Raw genomic sequence first — 16,929 nt, forward strand, 5'->3', positions numbered from 1 at the left:
GAAGCATTTCCTTGAGTCCTTAATTGCCCCCCCATTGCTAAGAATATCCAAACGATCCTTGCTTCCCTTGTACCCGCGACGCTCAGAACTCCCTCGAAAGTGCGACCACGATGCCCCCTCGAAAGAAACCGAAGCTTGCCGCCCCGTCCGAATCCTCGAACACCCCCGGCAATGAGAGCGCAACGCAGCCAAACGTGGACTACGACCCCGTCACGGACCCATGGACCGATGAACAGGAGACGGCCTTGTTGAAGGGCATCATCAAATGGAAGCCTGTCGGTTCGTTCAGTCTCCCGTCTGTGAAGCAGCGGAGCTGGTACTAATGCGATTGTTCTCCTAAGGCATGCACAAGCATTTTCGCATGATCGCCATCTCAGAGTTTATGAAGAGCCAAGGATATGCGCCTCCCCACGCGGAACATACTCGAATACCTGGAATCTGGAAGAAGCTCGGAACGTTATACAATCTTCCTGCGCTGGACGAACGGGTATGTAGCCGACATTGAAAGGGACCCGTCTGCAAAGTACTCACGCTGATACTTTTTTATCGGGATCGCAGGAAGACTCGTTGATCACCGACACCACCGATGACGTCGAAAACTCTAAGGAACTATACTGCCCCTTCGATCTCCCCGAGGATGAATACGGGGACTTGATGTTTGAAAGGCGACTTGCGATGGAAGGCTCCGTGTCCCCAGTCAACAGCCCCCATCCAGAATCCAGGCGAGGCAGCACCGTGGCGGATACAGACGGTTAGTCACATACGCTCCTTTGATCTCTAATTGTTCTAACTTTCATCTTTGGATTCGCGTACAGAACCACGATCCTCTCCCGCCCCCTCACGAGGAAGAAAGCCAGGTCGTGGTGGTCGTCCATCAACGCGTGGTACACGTTCGTCGCGACTTCACATGGAGGTTGAACCCAGGAGGAAACGGTCAGGCACTGGCGAGGAGGATGGGGACTCTGAAGAAACCACTCCCAATGACGATGGCGATGAGGACGGCACAGATGGTGCGAAGGATGATAGCGAAGGGGAGGACGATGTCGACGACGGTGGAGGCTCTCCAACCACGAGAAGCACACGGGCCCAAACATCCCGCTCGAAACAGAAGGGCAGAGGTGCGCCAACGGGACCAAGAAGAGGAGCTCGAAGGCGCTAGCATAAATGGATCCCCAGGTTCTCTTTTCTTTCCATTATTTTCCATTATGTCCCCCCACGATACCTTGGCGAACATCAGGATGGCGTTTTCTGTATTTTATGGATCCAATGGTCACAGCCGAGGCAAATACGATTTGTTCATGCGCTTTCAACGCATTCATTACTACTTCAGTCTCTTACAAATGCTTGAAACAACCGCCAAATCGTTTGTTCTGTCATGGGAAGAATGATTCGCCAAGCAGCACACGTCAACACAAGACCACCAGATCGAAGGCCAATGCGCCTAGCATCTTAATAAATACATTTGAGTACGTATAATAGATCACGTTATATGGTCTAAAATCATTCACAGGCTAAAAGGAGACAATCAAGGGAAATAGTACACGATGTTGACCGAATCCCTTACAGACGCTTCATGATGGCCTCAGCGTATTCGCTGGTCTTAGCCTTGCCGCCCAAGTCGCCGGTGAGAGCCTAGTATTTGCGCATTAGTCAATCTGTCATATTTTTCCGAGAGCGGGGATTAGAGCGTCTTACCTTTCCTTCGGAAAGGGTGTCGAAGGTAGCCTTCTGGATACGAGCAGCGTGGTCGGTGAGACCCATGTGCTGCAGCATCATGATACTGCTCAGAAGAAGAGCGGTGGGGTTGGCAAGACCCTTGCCAGCGATGTCGGGGGCGGAACCGTGGACGGCCTCGAAGATCGAGCACTCGTCACCAATGTTACCGGAGGGGGTCAGACCGAGACCACCGATCAGACCGGCGCACATATCCGACAGGATGTCACCGTACAGGTTGGGCATGACCAGAACCTTGTCGTTGTAGGGGGTGGGGTCGGTGACGATCTTCAGGCAAGAGTTGTCCAGCAGCTCAGCGTCGAATTCGACATCGGGGAACTCCTTGGCGATATCGCGGGCAAGGTTCAGGAAAAGACCGTCGGACATCTTCATGATGGTGGCCTTGTGCACCACGCGGACCTTCTTCTTGTTGATGGAGCGAGCGTACTGGAAGGCGAAACGCAGCACACGCTCGGAGGCCTCCTTGGTGATAAGCTTGATGCTCTGCACGACACCATCGACAACGACGTGCTCGATACCAGAGTATTCACCCTCGGTGTTCTCACGGATCAGGACGGTGTCGACGTTGTCGTAGGGGGTCTTGTAGCCAGCGACGGATCGGCAGGGACGGACGTTGGCGAACAGGTTGAAGGTACGACGGAGGGTAAGGTTCAGAGAAACATGTCCCTTGCCAACGGGGGTCTTTACAAGAGAAAAGAGAGGATGGTCTCAGCAACAGCAATCATCAAGATGCAAGAATGGCACAAGAACACTTACAGCAAGGGGACCCTTGAGCGCAACGTAGTTCTTCTGCACGCTCCGGATGGCATCGTCAGGGATGGCGGTCTTGCCATCCTTCAAGATGGGGGTCACATCGACGGGCTCCCACTTGACGGGGGCCTGTACGAATTTTTAGCATTCCGAGTTCACATCCCGGGTTGAGAGGCTGAAGCGTACGTTTGCGGCAGCGAAGATGTCCTTGACGGACTGCGAGATTTCGGGGCCAATGCCGTCACCCTCAATCAGAGTCACGGTGTATTTTCCCTAGCGAGGCGATCACATTGTCAGAAACCACGTTGCAGACAGAATTGAAACGTTGTTGGCGGAGGCGATCGAATAAATGGTTGTAGCGCGAGGGAGGCCGGAAAACCTCGGGCCAAGGGAAGAAAATCCCAGAACAAAAAAAAGTAAAATATCGGTCGGGCGACATACATCGGTATCCTTCTGTCCCTTGAACTTGGCGACACGCTCATCGGCAGCAGAGGCGTAACCACGCAGCTAGACATCGAAATTAGCACGAGACAGGCATTGGCACCCCCAGCGAGAGGGGGACAACGGAGGTTCGCTGGTTACCTGCGAAAAAGGCGAAGCGATTCTAGGGGAGACCCGGGTTGTCCGCAGGCATTGGCGGGCGGGCAGGACGAAGTTCCGAGCGGCAAACATGGTGACAGGAGCCCGGGGACGGCAGCAAACAATGAAAGAGGGGAGATGGGGGAGAGAGGAATGAAAGGATGGGGGGTGGGAGGGAAGAGGGAGCGTGTGCGGGAAGAAGTCGAAGAACGAGAGATTGGAAGTTCTCGGCACCCGGTCCGTCCGGCTTGGATGCTGCCGTGTTCGGTCCCCCAGTCCACTTGGTGTCTTCCTTAGATCAGATAACGCCGCCCTCCCATCTGCTCCCCCCGTTGGCACTCCGACCCAGTGACCCTACGTGCGGTGGCTTTGCCCTCTAGCTTCTCCACCTGTGCAGCTGCTGCGCGTGCTTCCCTGCACGGGATTGCGCCCTTGTTGACTGATCGCTTCTGACCGCCGTGGATCGCTGCCTGCCTCGTGTCCCAGACGCCCCCTCGACACGTTGCCGAAACAATGGCCGATTCCGACGTCGCCAACTTCTACAACCTCCCTTCCGAGTACCCCGAGGAATGGCCCGCCGAGCTCGACGAGAGCGAGGATTCCGAGGATGAGACCCTTCAACGCCGGGGCTCGCGATCCCGATACTTCGCCCTCGAACGCAGCAACAGTGGTCGGAAAGGGCCCAATCTGGGCTCGTTCAAGGGGAAAACCGCGAGGGACAATCTCGTCAAAATGGACGAGCCCGATCCCTTGGGCTCCGGAGACTCCGTCTTCAAGATCTTGAAGAAACGAGGGTTGTCCCTGGAGGAGGAGGGTCGTTTGCGCAATCGGTTCTTGCTCTCGTCTACGTCGTTCTCCCCGGCTCTCTTCCTCTCGCAGGCGCACTCGGACGCATCCATCAAGTCACTCCTCAGTGGTCTTGATTTCCTTTCGCGATCCATCGATCAGAAGTCGGCTTCGCTGAAGGTCCTCGTCGAGGCCAATTTCGAGCGGTTCGTTCGAGCCAAAGCGACCATCGATAGTGTCTATACAGAGATGAGGAACCAAGGGAGGGAACAGAACACGTCCGTACAACAGGCTCATCGCAGGTCGGGGCATTTTCGGAATTATTCGGGGGGGATGCAACCAGTTCCCTCGCCCGCTCCGTCAGACTCGGCACCCGGGAAGAACGCTCTCACCAAAGAGAGCGAGTATGGCCTCAAGGGTATCCGTGTTCCCTTGCTGGAGGCTTCTGTGAAAGCCGAGGAAGTGTGGGGTCCCGCACTGGGAGGCCGTGAAAGGGAGCAAGCGCTGAAATCGGTGGTTGATGCGATGGAGAAACACCGCGACGTCTACGAAATAGGCGGGATGCTTTCGAAATCCATCAAGCAGAGAGACTACGATTCGGTCTTTGAGCAGTATACGAAGGCAAGAACTCTGGCAAAAGAAGCTAAGAACCTCGCCGACAGGGCGATTAGCAAACACCGGCCCTTGACGGATGAAGATACGCATTTGATTCTGGCCATGGGGCGAATGTGGATGGATGTCGATCAGCAATTACAGGTGTTCAAACGTGATCTCTGGAGACGTCTCGGCGATGCGCCTACAACCTCGACAACGGTAACGGCATCCGGGCCGGTTGAGGAACACATGGAGCTTATAGGTGCCTTACTGGAGCTGGGCGTGGACGACAACCCCATCTGGGTGTGGCTTCTCAGTCGGTACAACTTTCTGAAAACCAAAATCACCACGTTCTGCGAACGCTGCAAAACGGAGATTGAAATTCTTCGGCGCAGACTCGCCAGCGGGGAGAAACCAAGTCCTCGAGCAGTGGCATCGTATCTTCGACTGGCGCCGCGCGACAATTCCAAAGATACGCAAGACATGTTGGATACTGATCAGATTATTGAGCTCTGGGATTGCGTGCATACCTACCTCAACAGGCTGCTGTCGTCGCAGGGCGGTATTCTGGGAGAAGTGTTGGATTTTTGGGAAGCGGCACAGTCTTTCCTCGACGGGAGCAAGCAAAAGTTGCTCCCTGCCGGATTTGAAGGGGAAAGCCGGAAGCACCACCGGCTCTCAAGCACCGACTCGAGGGACTTGCAGAAAGGTGTTGTCGAGCTTGTTAACCTCATTCGAGAAAGTGTCCTCTCGTTATTTGCCGACCCTCCGTTGGAGGATATCTCTCTACTCACGTCGCCAATATCGCCGCCAAGTCCCAACACGCCGTTCGGGGTGACACCCACGGGGTCCCGGTTCAAGCTTGATCCCAAAAACATGCCGTTTCCCACGCCAAAGAGCGGCGAACACTGGGAGGATTTCGCATTCTGGCCACCATTCTCCAATGCGCTCAGTGGCGTCCATTATTTGGGCCAGTTCTTGGTCATCATCGGAACGGCGGCGAGTGAAATGGCCGCCTTGGGTCCAGTGTCAAGCAATGGCAACGCACATGGTCTTCTCAAGGCGCTTGTCAGTGTCGCCCGGGAGCGCGCGGTGCGAGTGGTGTGCTCTGCCTGGGGCAGAGACGCAGAAGTCTGCAAGCTGATGGAGGATTGGACACGCGACCCGGAGAGTAGGGACCTCACGAAAATGCCCAGCTTATTTGTCGCCTTTGAGAATGCAATCCTTGGGGGGATGCAAAAGATTCTCTATGTCTCGGAGGCCATGGTCAAATCCGGTGATGTAGACATCGTGACGCAGCCTCCAACCAAGCTTCTTCAAATGGTGCGCACCCAGTTTGTCTCCAGCGTCTACAAAGCCCTCAGCGGTCTCGTGGAGAATGCAGAGCACCCTACCGCGCCCGAAGAGGACAACGAATGGGTTCTCGCTGGGTCGACGCGCAACCGCTCTGGAATCTCGTCCGTTTTCGTGGCAGACGCTGTCGATGCCCACAACAGAGTAAGTTAGAGCCACAAGTTTGGGATACCCGGGAGAACCAGCTGACAACTCGCTAGAATGTGCGCATCCTCCTTACTCTCTCAAACATCAAATCCCTCCAGACCGACTTTGTGCCCCAGTTGGTTGCGAACTTCGAAACCTCTTTCTCCGTGAAGTTGACGGACGAAGCCAAAACCATCCGCGACGTGCTCAGTCAAATCGACAACCGCCTATTCCAGTCCTACACAAACCCAACGATCAGTACCTTGAACACGACGATCTTCAATGGAATCACAGCCGCTGATTGGGAACCCTCCGTCGCTCGTCCCGACCAAGTGCGGCCCTACGTGTACGACACCTTGTTGACGCTGGTGCTTGTCCACACGGAGATATCGACTACCATTCCCTCTAGCGCCTTGGCCTCGACGCGCTCCTCAACCTCATCGGCATCGACTCCGTCCGCCCTGCTCTCCGTCGTGCTCACCCATCTTCTGGCACAGGTTTCCTCGTCCCTCCTGAATTCTTTCAGCTCGCGATCATCGTACACACTTCCTGCCCTGATGCAGGCCACTCTAGACACGGAATACATTGCACAAACCATGTCGCAGTACACCACCGATGAGGCATCGGCTCTACAAAGTCAAATCTACGTTGAACTCGACCGTCGCACATCTCACGAAGCTCGGGCCCGGCTTCAATCCGAACTGGGTGAAATGAGAGGGATTCTCAAGAGATTGCGGGAAAGAACCAAGGGAGAGTTTGCTTGCTTCAGGAGATCAAAGGGCAGCGGGGGCCAGAAGGCATCGGCGTAGTTATAACCTGTTGTTTAAGGGTTGTATATAGTCAAATCTAGAATCTATTCCCTCAACGTCAACGTCATAGGTTGCAGGTCCAGTCTGCGGCGGGAAAAAAGAGAAAAAAAAAATAGAAATCAAGTTAGGGTATCATTGACAAAACTTTTGTTCCACCGTAAGCCATCTCTATGTCTGGCCAACCATTCTTTGCACGCGATCTAATAACACCTTGCTTTCCCGACCCAGTCTTCTTTTACCAAACTGATCCGGCCGTCTGGCACGAGACATGTCCTCTCGGTTTTTCTGTTTAAACTCGCGATCCTCCCTCCGCTTCTCGGCTTCCTGTCGACGCTTTTCGGCGGCTTCCATCTCTTTGGTGAACGCAGACCGTTTGGGCTTCTTCTGTCGGCGGTCCCGAGGTTGCGAACGCTCTGGTTTGGGAGTCGGTTCCGGGGCCGGCTCATTCAACATCGCCAGTCGATCCGGATGAAGCTCTAAGGTGGCGGACTCCGGCGACTGCTCGTCCCCTTGTTCCTTCTGAGTGTCGGCATCGGCGTCGGCGATCGCATAGGTCGGCTTGTGTTGACCGGCGGCTTCCTCTTCAGCCTTGACTTTGGCGTAGGCTTTCTTGACTTTGGCTTTTTGGATCAGGTCGGACTTAATCTTTTGGGCTGCATGGTTGGGAGACGTTAGCCGGCCGAACGACACGGGATAGGGCGCCAAACTCTGCCCCAAACGAAAGTGGAATACTGAAAAACGGGGTCGGACTCACTCTTTCGACGATAGGTGCCATCGGGTAGATTTGCAGGGCCGACAGAGAAGCCCTTTCTCTTCTTGGCCGGAGCTTCAGGATTCCGCGATTCGGGGTTTGCATCAGTGTCTCGGGTGCGTTTGGGCGCCATGACGAGATGATTGGGACCAGGAAAATTCCTCAAGGTGTCTGTACAACTGGCTCCGATGAAATTGGAGCGGTGAGTTGGGCAACAATCGTCAGAGTCAACGTGGCGAGGGAATTTTGTTGACGAAAGGATGGCCGGTCTAGAGAAAAAAAAAAAAAAAAAAAAGGCGGATCGGAGAAAACGGGGCAGGTTTGGCGCAAGATCGGGGATGGGCTGCTGGTCGGGCTTCAAATTATAATCAGAATAGGTGGATAGACGGCGACAGGGAAGAGACAGCCAAGATGTTTCTTGGGCCACGTCGATAATCCTCCTCCCAGTAAATCCGCAGTAGGTGGTAAGGTACACCTAGGTAGGTACTTAGCAGGAACTACAGAAGAGGGCGATACCGACGGTAACTTACAGCTGCCTGAGGCACCACCGGGTAATGGTGGAGATCCTCATGACCGCCCGTTTTCCGTCTTCCTCATCTTCTGACAAGAAGTCAATGACTGATTCATTGAAGGATTAAATCATGGTGGCCGGCTAAGAATCATAATCAGTTCATCCTTGACTCATTTTCCCCACCCCTTTTCTACCCCGGTCCCCTTTGTCCTTTTCCTTTCCCTCTTCTTTCTATTTAACCTTCCAACCCTCCCCTCCCCTCCCTCCGATGCCGATCTTTTGCGGTCATACAATCCTACTCCACTGTGCTTGAAACTTGAGCGACCTCCGCCACCGGCTCCCTGCCTGCCACCGAAACACCTCTCGTCGGCCTCTCTTGCTCGCCCTCTCCTGATCGGCCTCGTTTCTCCAGAACACTCGCCCTGCGGTTGCGATGATTGAGCTTTCATCCGCCCATTCCGCCCATCCCCATTCCCGGTGATCATGCCTATCTTTCAGGATCCGGATCGCCAGCAGTATTACGACTTATGGTCCGATGACCACCATGGCCCCGACGAGGATGCTCGGCAACATGCGTCACCCTCTTGGAAACAGTACCAGAACAATCTGCCCCGGTTCGATCGCTCTGAAGGGGGTGACATCTTTCCCGACGACAGGTCGTGGCCGGAGTATCCTTTATCGGGCCTGCGTGCCAGCGATCGAGAGGAATTGATACGCTATCTTAAGGGCACCGATTCTTCCCCGTGGGTGCCACAAAGCTCGGTATGTCTACCACCGCTTTGATGCTTATTATCGGCTGTGGGCCGCTTTTTGCGCATTTACTCATCCACGCCATTATTCTATAGTTCGGAGACCCGAGTGCCGGCCACTTTCTCTCTGATGAGCCCGAATACATGGAGAATCGACCCTTTGAGCGAAGTCTACCCAACGATAACCCTCGTCAAAATGATCAGGAACTAGGATCGCCGGCCGATATAGTACGCCCAAGATCAGCGTTACATTCGGGCGATTTTCGAGAAGGCGCCGGAGAACAGAACGGTCAGCAACAATTACCTCCATCTCCTATACCGCGAACGAGTGTTGGCCCGCAATTTCCTCCCCTGAGTTCTTCGCCTACAACGCCATGGTTTGCGGTCCCGACTCGTCCGTCTGCTGGAAGAGCAGTGCCGACAACTCGCTCTCGAGCTCCCTCTTTGGGATCATTCTCCTCCAGCTACGTCCTGAAGGCTCCGACAAGTCCATTGGTTTACCAGGCAAACAATACAGACTTGGACTTTTCCCCTAGGACGGAGTGCGCGGATCAAACAGGATTCTCGGAAAAGGCAAATCGTCGCCGAACGCTGCCCCCAGAAACGTTCCGGCATCTCCAATCGTCTCCTACTGCTCATCGAGGCGCATTGACTTTCCAAAATGGCCATCCTCTTGGCGGATGGAATGAACAACACTCTCACAGAGGATATAATCCTCGACGGTCTTTGACATCGACATATAGTCTCCAGCTGGCGTCATCGGTCCAGACGCCTTCTCCAAGGGCTCGAAGACTCTCGATCACCTCGGAATCTTCGCCCAGGCCACATGCCTCGCTAGTCGGCTCATACGAGGAGTCTATTCTCCGTGGACGAATGTCCATGAACCCGTCCAAGCCCCTGGACTTCACCGCGCAGATCGGCGTGCTTGGTAAAAGCAAATGTAAATCAAGTCTCAAGTGCCCGCCCCACGTCACGGTTCCTTTCCCGGCGGTTTTCTACAGCTATCCTACGTCTGGTTACGGGCGGTCGATTTCGGACGACAATCCCAGTCCCTACGTCGGTTTGATCGACCTCGATAATTCTCTTCCCAGGGACACGTCAGCCAGCAGCCGACGTCGCCGACACCATCCAAGCCCTGCGGGTCCTTGCGGCGATCAAAGCACGGAGAACAATTTGCCCCCGAAACTTGCCGACCAAGACGCTTTACGTAAACGCGAAAAAAGGCATCGACGGGCCGAGTCTCCCAAATGCCCTCCCGGCGGCTGTTATAGGATACCACAGCAGGGCCAGTTGCAGATCATGATCAAGAACCCAAACAAGACGGCCGTAAAGTTGTTTCTTGTTCCCTATGACTTGAGTGACATGGAACCCGGGACGAAGACATTTATCCGGCAAAGAAGCTATTCTGCTGGTCCTATCATTGACATGCCACTAACTGCTAGAAAGAATTACGGTACTGACCGCCCCGAGGCGTCGTTGAATCCCACCGAGGACCCCAAAGACAAGCCCATCTTGAGATACTTGATTCATCTGAACATCTGCTGTCCATCCAGGGGCCGGTTCTACCTGCACTCGAGTATTCGCGTGGTGTTTGCCAACCGCGTCCCCGACGGCAAGGAACAGCTGCGCAACGAAATCCAACATCCCGATCCGCGATACACCCCGTACAAGCCCATCCGGGACGTCAACCATTCGCACGCGGTCCCCAAACCGGCGGTGGACCGAGGATTCCAACGGTCGGCTGCGAATCACGAGCCGATCGTGACTTATGACGCTCGCCGCCCCTCCAGCGACTTGGCCGAAAATTCGTTGGCGATACCGTCCCCAATGCGAAGAGATATGGTGAATCATGGGCAGTCCCACTCCATGCAGCACAATGCCCACCCTTTCCAACCCATCCCGTCTTTGAGAGAGGAGATGTTCTCCTTGCACGATCTGGATTCCATCGAATCACATCGTCTCGATGAAGGTCGATACCACAAGCTCAACAAAGGGGACATCGGCTACGGTGGCTACCCCTCTGTCAGTGGTTCCGAGGCCGGGGAAAGCCTGTTGGCCAAAAGATTAAGAGGGCTCGATGTTCACAAGCATGATTGCCCCAATCTCCACTAACGGCGAACTCGATCACTTTTATAATACCCCTCCCGGGGTGTGAACAGTATTTTCATTTCTCTTATAATCACTTTCCTCCACTCCTTCGTCGGTATATTATCATTCAAGCCATATTCTGATGCAGGGCACACAGCTGGGGCCCAACTAACCACACAGTGTTCATCTACATAAGATGCAGGCTCATCTCCCATCGCTCTTCAGCGAGACATTCCTGATGGCGATCTGTCTGTCACTGGACATTTTTATATCTTCTCTCTTCATTATTGTACATGTCAGGCGTACAGGGCTCGCAACAATACCCATTTTTCTTCAGTTGAACCAGATTCATATCATCTCTGCCTCATGCATTACCTCGCGCGGAGAGCTTTGTCGATATTCCATAGTGAAGGACATGACGAGCAGGCATATCTCCGATTCCGGGCATTGAGACAGTTCTACAAATGCACATTCCATGAGGTTTAATATAACACTTTCTCTACAATCTCGAATGATCATAAGGTACCTACCTATTCTAGAGTCGTAATTATCCTCTCCAAGTACTGGGCAGCAGAACTCCTGCAATCATTTTGTATGTCAAATAACACGATGTTCTATCCTTCCTTCCTCGTCACGGCGGTGGTTTGTTCGATTTGCATCCACACGCCTTTTTCTTCGACTCCTCATTCTCCCTCTCTGATTCCTTCTGGTATGCCGTTTTTTCCCGCGACTCTATATAACCATGTGCTCTGCGATGTCTTCTTGTCGGTTTCCTCCGATTCCACTCGTTGATTTTCTTCGATCCGAAAGACGAGAAGGAACATAATGAGACCCCAAAGGCAAGTAAGCGTCTCCGCAGATTGTCCGGTGGAGCAATCCCGCCTAGACCAGGATCAGCCGGCGTCTCTCTACTCCTACATGTGTGCAGGTGCCTCTTTTGAGTTCTTCCCGGGAAACCATCATCATCTCATCCGTTGCACCACCTAGGACATCACCACCGACACGATGACCGAATCTTCTGAGAAACAAGGACAACTACAATCGATCCCTCGAGCCACCGCCGCCCCGCCCCGCGATGCCAGTCCTGCCGAAGCAAAAGAATCGATACGCCTCCGCGCAGACATCCCCACCCCCAAACTCCGCTTTCATGTCAATGATATACGCCACCCTGCCTTCCAGTCATTTCTTTCGCTGATCCCTGATCTCCAATCCGTCCTCGACACCGCCCTCTCCGCCATCATCCAAAACCTCTATACCGTTCCACCCCTCCGCCCTTCATCACGCATCACCCCGTCTCCCCAGCCCAATCTCCCCAGGCCTATCTTCCACCCTAGCGTGCCCCCAACCCGGTCCGTAACGCTCCTCCTCCGCGACATCGGCGGCGTCGCATACACCACAGGAACCGAGCTCGATAATGACCACAAGGAGATCCATCTCTCGCTCTCGTACATCCACACCTCGACCCGCAAAGCGGACCCCACCGCCGAGCTCCGCGGCGTGCTCACCCACGAGCTAGTCCACTGCTACCAACACACTGCTCCAGCCGGCAGCACGAACCGCCACCCACCGGGCGGTTTAATCGAGGGCATTGCGGATTTTGTCCGGCTTAAGGCCGGCCTGGCGCCTCCGCACTGGAAACGTCCGACCTCGGCCCAGGACCGCCCCGAGAATTGGGACCAGGGGTATCAGCATACGGCGTACTTCCTGGCGTGGCTGGAGGACGTCCGCGTCGGGCCGGGCGCCATCGGCATGTTGAACGATCGGCTGCTGCGAGTGGGCTACTATGTGCACAAGGGCAACGAGGATTCCGACGCGGGGGGAAGTCGCGAAACGGACTTCTGGGAGGCGCTGTTTGGGTCACGCATCGAGGACCTTTGGCATGCGTATGGCGTCTATCTAGACCGTCTTGGGGAGGGGAACGATGGAGACAGAGACGATGGTGCTTGGCAGGATGAGATTGTCAATCCTGAGTAGTTGGTTACGTTTGGTTGCTGATCGGGGTTGTGGAAGAGTCATTTGAGCCGTTTCTGACATCTACAAATCAATACCGTTATCGCGTAGTGAGAAATAACAGTAATTAAAGAAACACGTTAGATATATCTATATACCGATGCAATTATTTCTATCAGCATGCCAATGCAGCAGTACTTTTCAAGAGTGGTGACTCGCACAACTACCCTCATTCCACCTGGTGAAGGAAAGGCAGGAGCAGAGAATCGAACAGAGACAGAACTGATCAAAAACAAAACCAACCACACAGAAGAAGAAAAAAAAAAAAAAAAAAAAAAAAAAAGCCAACCAAAAAGACATTGGTAAGAATAGAATAGATTTCCCATACTGTACAAAACCTGATCTTGCAAATGTAAATATGAAATAAACCAAATATGTTGTGGTTCTTTGCCGCCATCCAGCCGACAGACACCCACATCTAATAATATGACATCCTCCCCACATTGAAACGTATCATTCTTGCCAACCCACCCGGGCCCGGTTTCCTCCGTTCTTATACAATAACCTCGCCCAAGTCGACGTGGACGGGCTTCCAGGGGGCGGCTCCCTCCTCTTCCATCGAGCTGGGAACGCGCACGTTCAAGGGGCTATATAGATACCATCCCTTGAGAGCAGCCACGGCAGCCCTGGACCGAGCCTCGAGTAGACTGGCGCCAGCGCCCTCGCCCAGCTTGTCCTGACCGGAGAAGATGCCAACGTTGAACACGGGGTGTCTGCTCTTACGGCCAGTCTCGCTGATGATCTTCGCCACGGGGGGTTCGAAGTTTTCCCGCGCACACAGGCGAGACAGGTCACGGGCTGGCTGGGAGAAGTTGAACAATTCGGAGATGTTGAGGTGTCGGGAGAGGAAGTGTTGTTCGAAGAAGCGCTTCGCCGCGGGTCGGCCGGCATGCAGGTAGATCGAGCCCATCACGGCCCGCACGAAGGTGGCGCTGGCCTGCTCGGCGGTGACCCCCTGGGTGTTCAGAGCCTCCTCGCCGGACATCTTAGCCGGATCGCCGAATTCATTGTCGTAGACCACGCGAGAGGTGACCGACTTTCTCCACGACTTCCGGTGCTCATTGGGCCTCTGTGTGCCGGTGATTGGCTCCGCGTCCAGGTCGGTGCCAGGGAGTACTCGCTTGAACTGCAGGAGACCAGGGTCCACCTCGCCGCCCGGAACAGCGGCCATTTCGACACCCCACTCTCTGGCCATGGCTGCAAGCGTTTTCGGACCAACGTATGCATACATGGCGGCAAAGATGACCGTGAGAGGAAGGCGAGGGTATGTGCAAAGGAGGTGTTCGGACGTGTAGTGGGTAAGGAGGTCATGGCCAAGGGTGGCCAACGATTCATTGTTGAAGTTGGGGCTGGGATCGGCCGACGAGTCCACGAGAGAGCGGGCTAAGGTCTCGAGAGGTAATCGCGAAGGAAGGTAGAGTCGTGCATGGAGCGCAGCAAGTTTGGCGGACTCCCGGGCGGCCTCGACCGGCGGAGAAGGGTAGATGTGTCTGGACTGTTTTTGCGGATGGGAAGGGGGCAGATGTGAGCCCACCAATTGCTCGTCGACCAATGGATCATTCTCGACGGGCAGGGCCGAGGATCCGGCCGTCGATTGGTGTCGAAGACCGTACGAAAGATGTTGCTGCAGGCGGCCTCCAGTCCGGGCCCGCGGCGTTCGGAGGGCCGAACTGCTCCATCGCAGGAGCTGCAGCCTCTTCATCTGGGCAACGGGGGGGTGAGCGGGGGGCCTGAAGGCAGGGGATCGACCAAGGAAAGAAAAAGAGGATGACTGCTCGAGACGTGGCGGGTTGGCTCGTCCGGGGGTGAATCGCGTTGGAACTTTTTGGCCGCTGGAGAAAAGTTGAGCTTCGGTCGAAGTCACGGGGTCTGGCTGTCGTGTGAGAACGGGCGCCCAGCCGCTAGGCCGCATCGGGCACTAGCGCCGCGGCGCCTGCGAGGAACGTCGACGGCCATTTCGGCTTCATCCCGCCCAGAACCACGCTTTTTGCAGCGAGCCATTGCCCACGTCTATCTCTCTCGAACGTCCGATTTAGCCCGATCAACATGGGTGGAGGCGGCAAGATCCCGTATGTCCTTCTCGACCCCTGCCTGATCGTGTCGCGCCTGGTCACTAACCCGCTGGCTTGCGCAGATACCCCAAGGAAGTCTGGTCTCCCGCCGGAGGCTGGTACGCTCAGCCTGCGAACTGGAGGGTGAACACGGCCATCATGGGGGCGGCCGTCATTGGAGTTGCTGCCGTCACTTGGAGCCTCAGCGCCGACCGCGAGCGTCGGGAAAAGATGCCAGAGCCCGGCAGATTCTTTCCTAGTCGCTAGTAAGTCTTATCTGTTCCCTTCCGCTTGGGCATGCTCGACATGATTTTTGGCTCAATATACACAATGCTGATCATCCCCGTTCTCCCTTCTCAGCTGGAGCCGACAGATTATCGAACACGAGAGAGCTTCGAAGCAGGATTCATAAAGCGGCGCACGGAATATAAACAAGATTGGAAATCGTGGAGGGATACTATGGCAAATGACGGGTTTTTTTGTTTCATATTCTTGTGGGCTGTACGACAATAGAAGGGCGTTCTTCAATCCGTTCAATTGATCTGGAAATGCTTCCGAGGAGACTCTTCGACGCTTTTATACAATCGCTGGGTGTACAGACGGACCCGTTCCGTGAATTCAGTCTCGTTCCAAAGCTCCCTCCCTTCAGTAGAAGTAGACATCCGGGGCACCCCGATTTGCTCCACCACGAAACTGGCGGCAACAGTGGCAAACACCAAAGCCTCTAGGATGTGGTCACGGTCTCCATTTGCTTTCAGGGCATCCTTCCAGTTCACAGACGATGCAAAGACAGACCCGATAACGCGAGTCGGCCCTTCTCCAGCACCCACCAATCCTTGCGCCAATGCCCCCAGGAAGGAATTCCCGGCGCCTGTGGGATCGACCACAGGGGAAGACCCGGAGGCAGCAGGCTGATGATACGCGGGTAGCCAGATTCTCTGGGCTCTAGAGTATGAATAGCTTCCGTCCTTTCCAGCCCGAATGACCAAGTGCCCGGCTCCGTCGGGTCCGATGCCAGACTCCAGGATCCTCCTCACTATATCCTGGCCAAACTGTTCATCTTCGCACCATCCGGACTGGCCAAACATCAGTCCTAACTCTAGTTCATTAGGACTTACCACGTCTACGACTCGGTTCGCAGCGAAGAACATCTCCTGTTCTTCCGGGGTGCAGAGGTCGGGCACGGGCTCCCAGACAAAGATCGGTCGTTCCAGGGGGGAGGAAGCCTGGCTACCTCGTTGCAATTCTTCTCGACGTCGGAGGATTTCTTGCACAATGGAGATACATCTGGACGCGGAGCAGACCATGTGGAATGTCTTCGAGAGAACTTGGGAGTCTGACAGCATGTGCGGTTCCAATCGTAACTTTGGGGTCAGATACTTGAAGTCTATTCCTCGTTAACATTCTAACGATACCCACTGTCGAACAAGCAAGGGACCTAGGGAGTGCTAACCTCGTTTCTCGTTATGACCGTAGCCGTTCCATGCTCTGGTGGTCAATCGCCCCGGATCTTCTCTAATCATGCAGTCGGTGTCCCATGCCTTGATAGTATTTAAGACCTCCTGGGGAAAGTCTGAGCCGACATCGACAATCCAACTCACAGACCGAGCAAGTTCTTTCCCCGCGGCGAGACGCGCGCCCACGACTGCAAAGGAGGCCGCACCGCCGAGGATGTTCTTCACGTCGGGCCTAATCCCACCAAATTCGATATCATCTGTTCCCGGTGAGGAAGGACATGAGCATGCGAGCCAATGCAACTGTTGGCTCCACGGGCGAATGGGGCCATACCAAGAATGAACATGCCCAGCGTACAGAACCCGACATGACTGTCGGGTAAGGTACCGTGGCTGGTTTCTTCTGCCATGCTTTGGGAAGTCGTCAGCAGCAGATAAGGGAAAGAAAGGACTCTTGAGTCAGGGAGCGGGGTTACCCAGGATGTCTTATCGCCATGAAGGACCACTACGGAGCGCTGCATAGTACCCAACTACAGACAGTGCGGCATACATACGGTACCTACACTGACTGCCCGGTTACGGCC

At 54.7% G+C, this 16,929-nt stretch overlaps 11 protein-coding genes across 11 annotated transcripts; 6 read left to right on the forward strand and 5 right to left on the reverse strand.

Moving 5' to 3' along the window:
* The first annotated feature begins 37 nt into the window (after window positions 1-37).
* Window positions 38-1,303, forward strand: P170DRAFT_513923 (uncharacterized protein). The gene is made up of 4 exons (XM_024855159.1): window positions 38-279; window positions 342-487; window positions 559-751; window positions 816-1,303. Exons 1-4 carry the CDS (start codon window positions 111-113, stop codon window positions 1,157-1,159), a joined length of 852 nt encoding a protein of 283 aa, XP_024698880.1. The 5' UTR covers window positions 38-110; the 3' UTR covers window positions 1,160-1,303.
* Window positions 1,304-1,324: 21 nt separating this feature from the next.
* Window positions 1,325-3,257, reverse strand: P170DRAFT_441038 (isocitrate dehydrogenase (NAD(+)) IDH2). Its single transcript, XM_024850217.1, has 6 exons — window positions 3,067-3,257; window positions 2,926-2,991; window positions 2,671-2,757; window positions 2,491-2,613; window positions 1,696-2,415; window positions 1,325-1,632 (listed from the first exon to the last, which is right to left on the reverse strand). The coding sequence occupies exons 1-6, from the start codon at window positions 3,154-3,156 to the stop codon at window positions 1,561-1,563; spliced, it is 1,158 nt and encodes a 385-aa protein (XP_024698881.1). The 5' UTR covers window positions 3,157-3,257; the 3' UTR covers window positions 1,325-1,560.
* A 119-nt stretch (window positions 3,258-3,376) lies between these two features.
* Window positions 3,377-6,776, forward strand: P170DRAFT_393385 (exocyst subunit SEC5). The gene is made up of 2 exons (XM_024846020.1): window positions 3,377-5,940; window positions 5,997-6,776. The coding sequence occupies exons 1-2, from the start codon at window positions 3,577-3,579 to the stop codon at window positions 6,729-6,731; spliced, it is 3,099 nt and encodes a 1,032-aa protein (XP_024698882.1). The 5' UTR covers window positions 3,377-3,576; the 3' UTR covers window positions 6,732-6,776.
* Window positions 6,777-6,818: 42 nt separating this feature from the next.
* P170DRAFT_441041 (uncharacterized protein) lies at window positions 6,819-7,778 on the reverse strand. The gene is made up of 2 exons (XM_024850218.1): window positions 7,486-7,778; window positions 6,819-7,384 (listed from the first exon to the last, which is right to left on the reverse strand). Exons 1-2 carry the CDS (start codon window positions 7,613-7,615, stop codon window positions 6,900-6,902), a joined length of 615 nt encoding a protein of 204 aa, XP_024698883.1. The 5' UTR covers window positions 7,616-7,778; the 3' UTR covers window positions 6,819-6,899.
* A 698-nt stretch (window positions 7,779-8,476) lies between these two features.
* P170DRAFT_450831 (uncharacterized protein) lies at window positions 8,477-10,854 on the forward strand (the record flags this gene model as incomplete). The annotated part of the gene is made up of 2 exons (XM_024851148.1): window positions 8,477-8,755; window positions 8,839-10,854. 2 exons carry the CDS (start codon window positions 8,477-8,479, stop codon window positions 10,852-10,854), a joined length of 2,295 nt encoding a protein of 764 aa, XP_024698884.1.
* A 530-nt stretch (window positions 10,855-11,384) lies between these two features.
* Window positions 11,385-11,728, forward strand: P170DRAFT_57226 (uncharacterized protein). Its single transcript, XM_024855278.1, has one exon. The coding sequence runs from the start codon at window positions 11,425-11,427 to the stop codon at window positions 11,620-11,622; it is 198 nt and encodes a 65-aa protein (XP_024698885.1). The 5' UTR covers window positions 11,385-11,424; the 3' UTR covers window positions 11,623-11,728.
* P170DRAFT_441043 (basic secretory family protein) lies at window positions 11,498-12,913 on the forward strand. Its single transcript, XM_024850219.1, has one exon. The coding sequence runs from the start codon at window positions 11,836-11,838 to the stop codon at window positions 12,802-12,804; it is 969 nt and encodes a 322-aa protein (XP_024698886.1). The 5' UTR covers window positions 11,498-11,835; the 3' UTR covers window positions 12,805-12,913.
* Window positions 12,863-13,250, reverse strand: P170DRAFT_57220 (uncharacterized protein). Its single transcript, XM_024855277.1, has one exon. It carries the CDS (start codon window positions 13,164-13,166, stop codon window positions 12,921-12,923), a length of 246 nt encoding a protein of 81 aa, XP_024698887.1. The 5' UTR covers window positions 13,167-13,250; the 3' UTR covers window positions 12,863-12,920.
* On the reverse strand, window positions 13,127-14,666 carry P170DRAFT_441044 (mitochondrial 54S ribosomal protein mL44). The gene has a single exon (XM_024850220.1). It carries the CDS (start codon window positions 14,540-14,542, stop codon window positions 13,334-13,336), a length of 1,209 nt encoding a protein of 402 aa, XP_024698888.1. The 5' UTR covers window positions 14,543-14,666; the 3' UTR covers window positions 13,127-13,333.
* Window positions 14,667-14,840: 174 nt separating this feature from the next.
* Window positions 14,841-15,525, forward strand: P170DRAFT_441045 (uncharacterized protein). Its single transcript, XM_024850221.1, has 3 exons — window positions 14,841-14,909; window positions 14,975-15,157; window positions 15,252-15,525. The coding sequence occupies exons 1-3, from the start codon at window positions 14,887-14,889 to the stop codon at window positions 15,301-15,303; spliced, it is 258 nt and encodes an 85-aa protein (XP_024698889.1). The 5' UTR covers window positions 14,841-14,886; the 3' UTR covers window positions 15,304-15,525.
* Window positions 15,342-16,817, reverse strand: P170DRAFT_459252 (PfkB family carbohydrate kinase). The gene is made up of 3 exons (XM_024851852.1): window positions 16,680-16,817; window positions 16,345-16,605; window positions 15,342-16,278 (listed from the first exon to the last, which is right to left on the reverse strand). The coding sequence occupies exons 1-3, from the start codon at window positions 16,753-16,755 to the stop codon at window positions 15,425-15,427; spliced, it is 1,191 nt and encodes a 396-aa protein (XP_024698890.1). The 5' UTR covers window positions 16,756-16,817; the 3' UTR covers window positions 15,342-15,424.
* Between the last annotated feature and the right edge of the window lie 112 nt (window positions 16,818-16,929).

Source organism: Aspergillus steynii, assembly GCF_002849105.1.
Source record: "Aspergillus steynii IBT 23096 chromosome Unknown P170scaffold_10, whole genome shotgun sequence".
Taxonomy (NCBI): domain Eukaryota; kingdom Fungi; phylum Ascomycota; class Eurotiomycetes; order Eurotiales; family Aspergillaceae; genus Aspergillus; species Aspergillus steynii.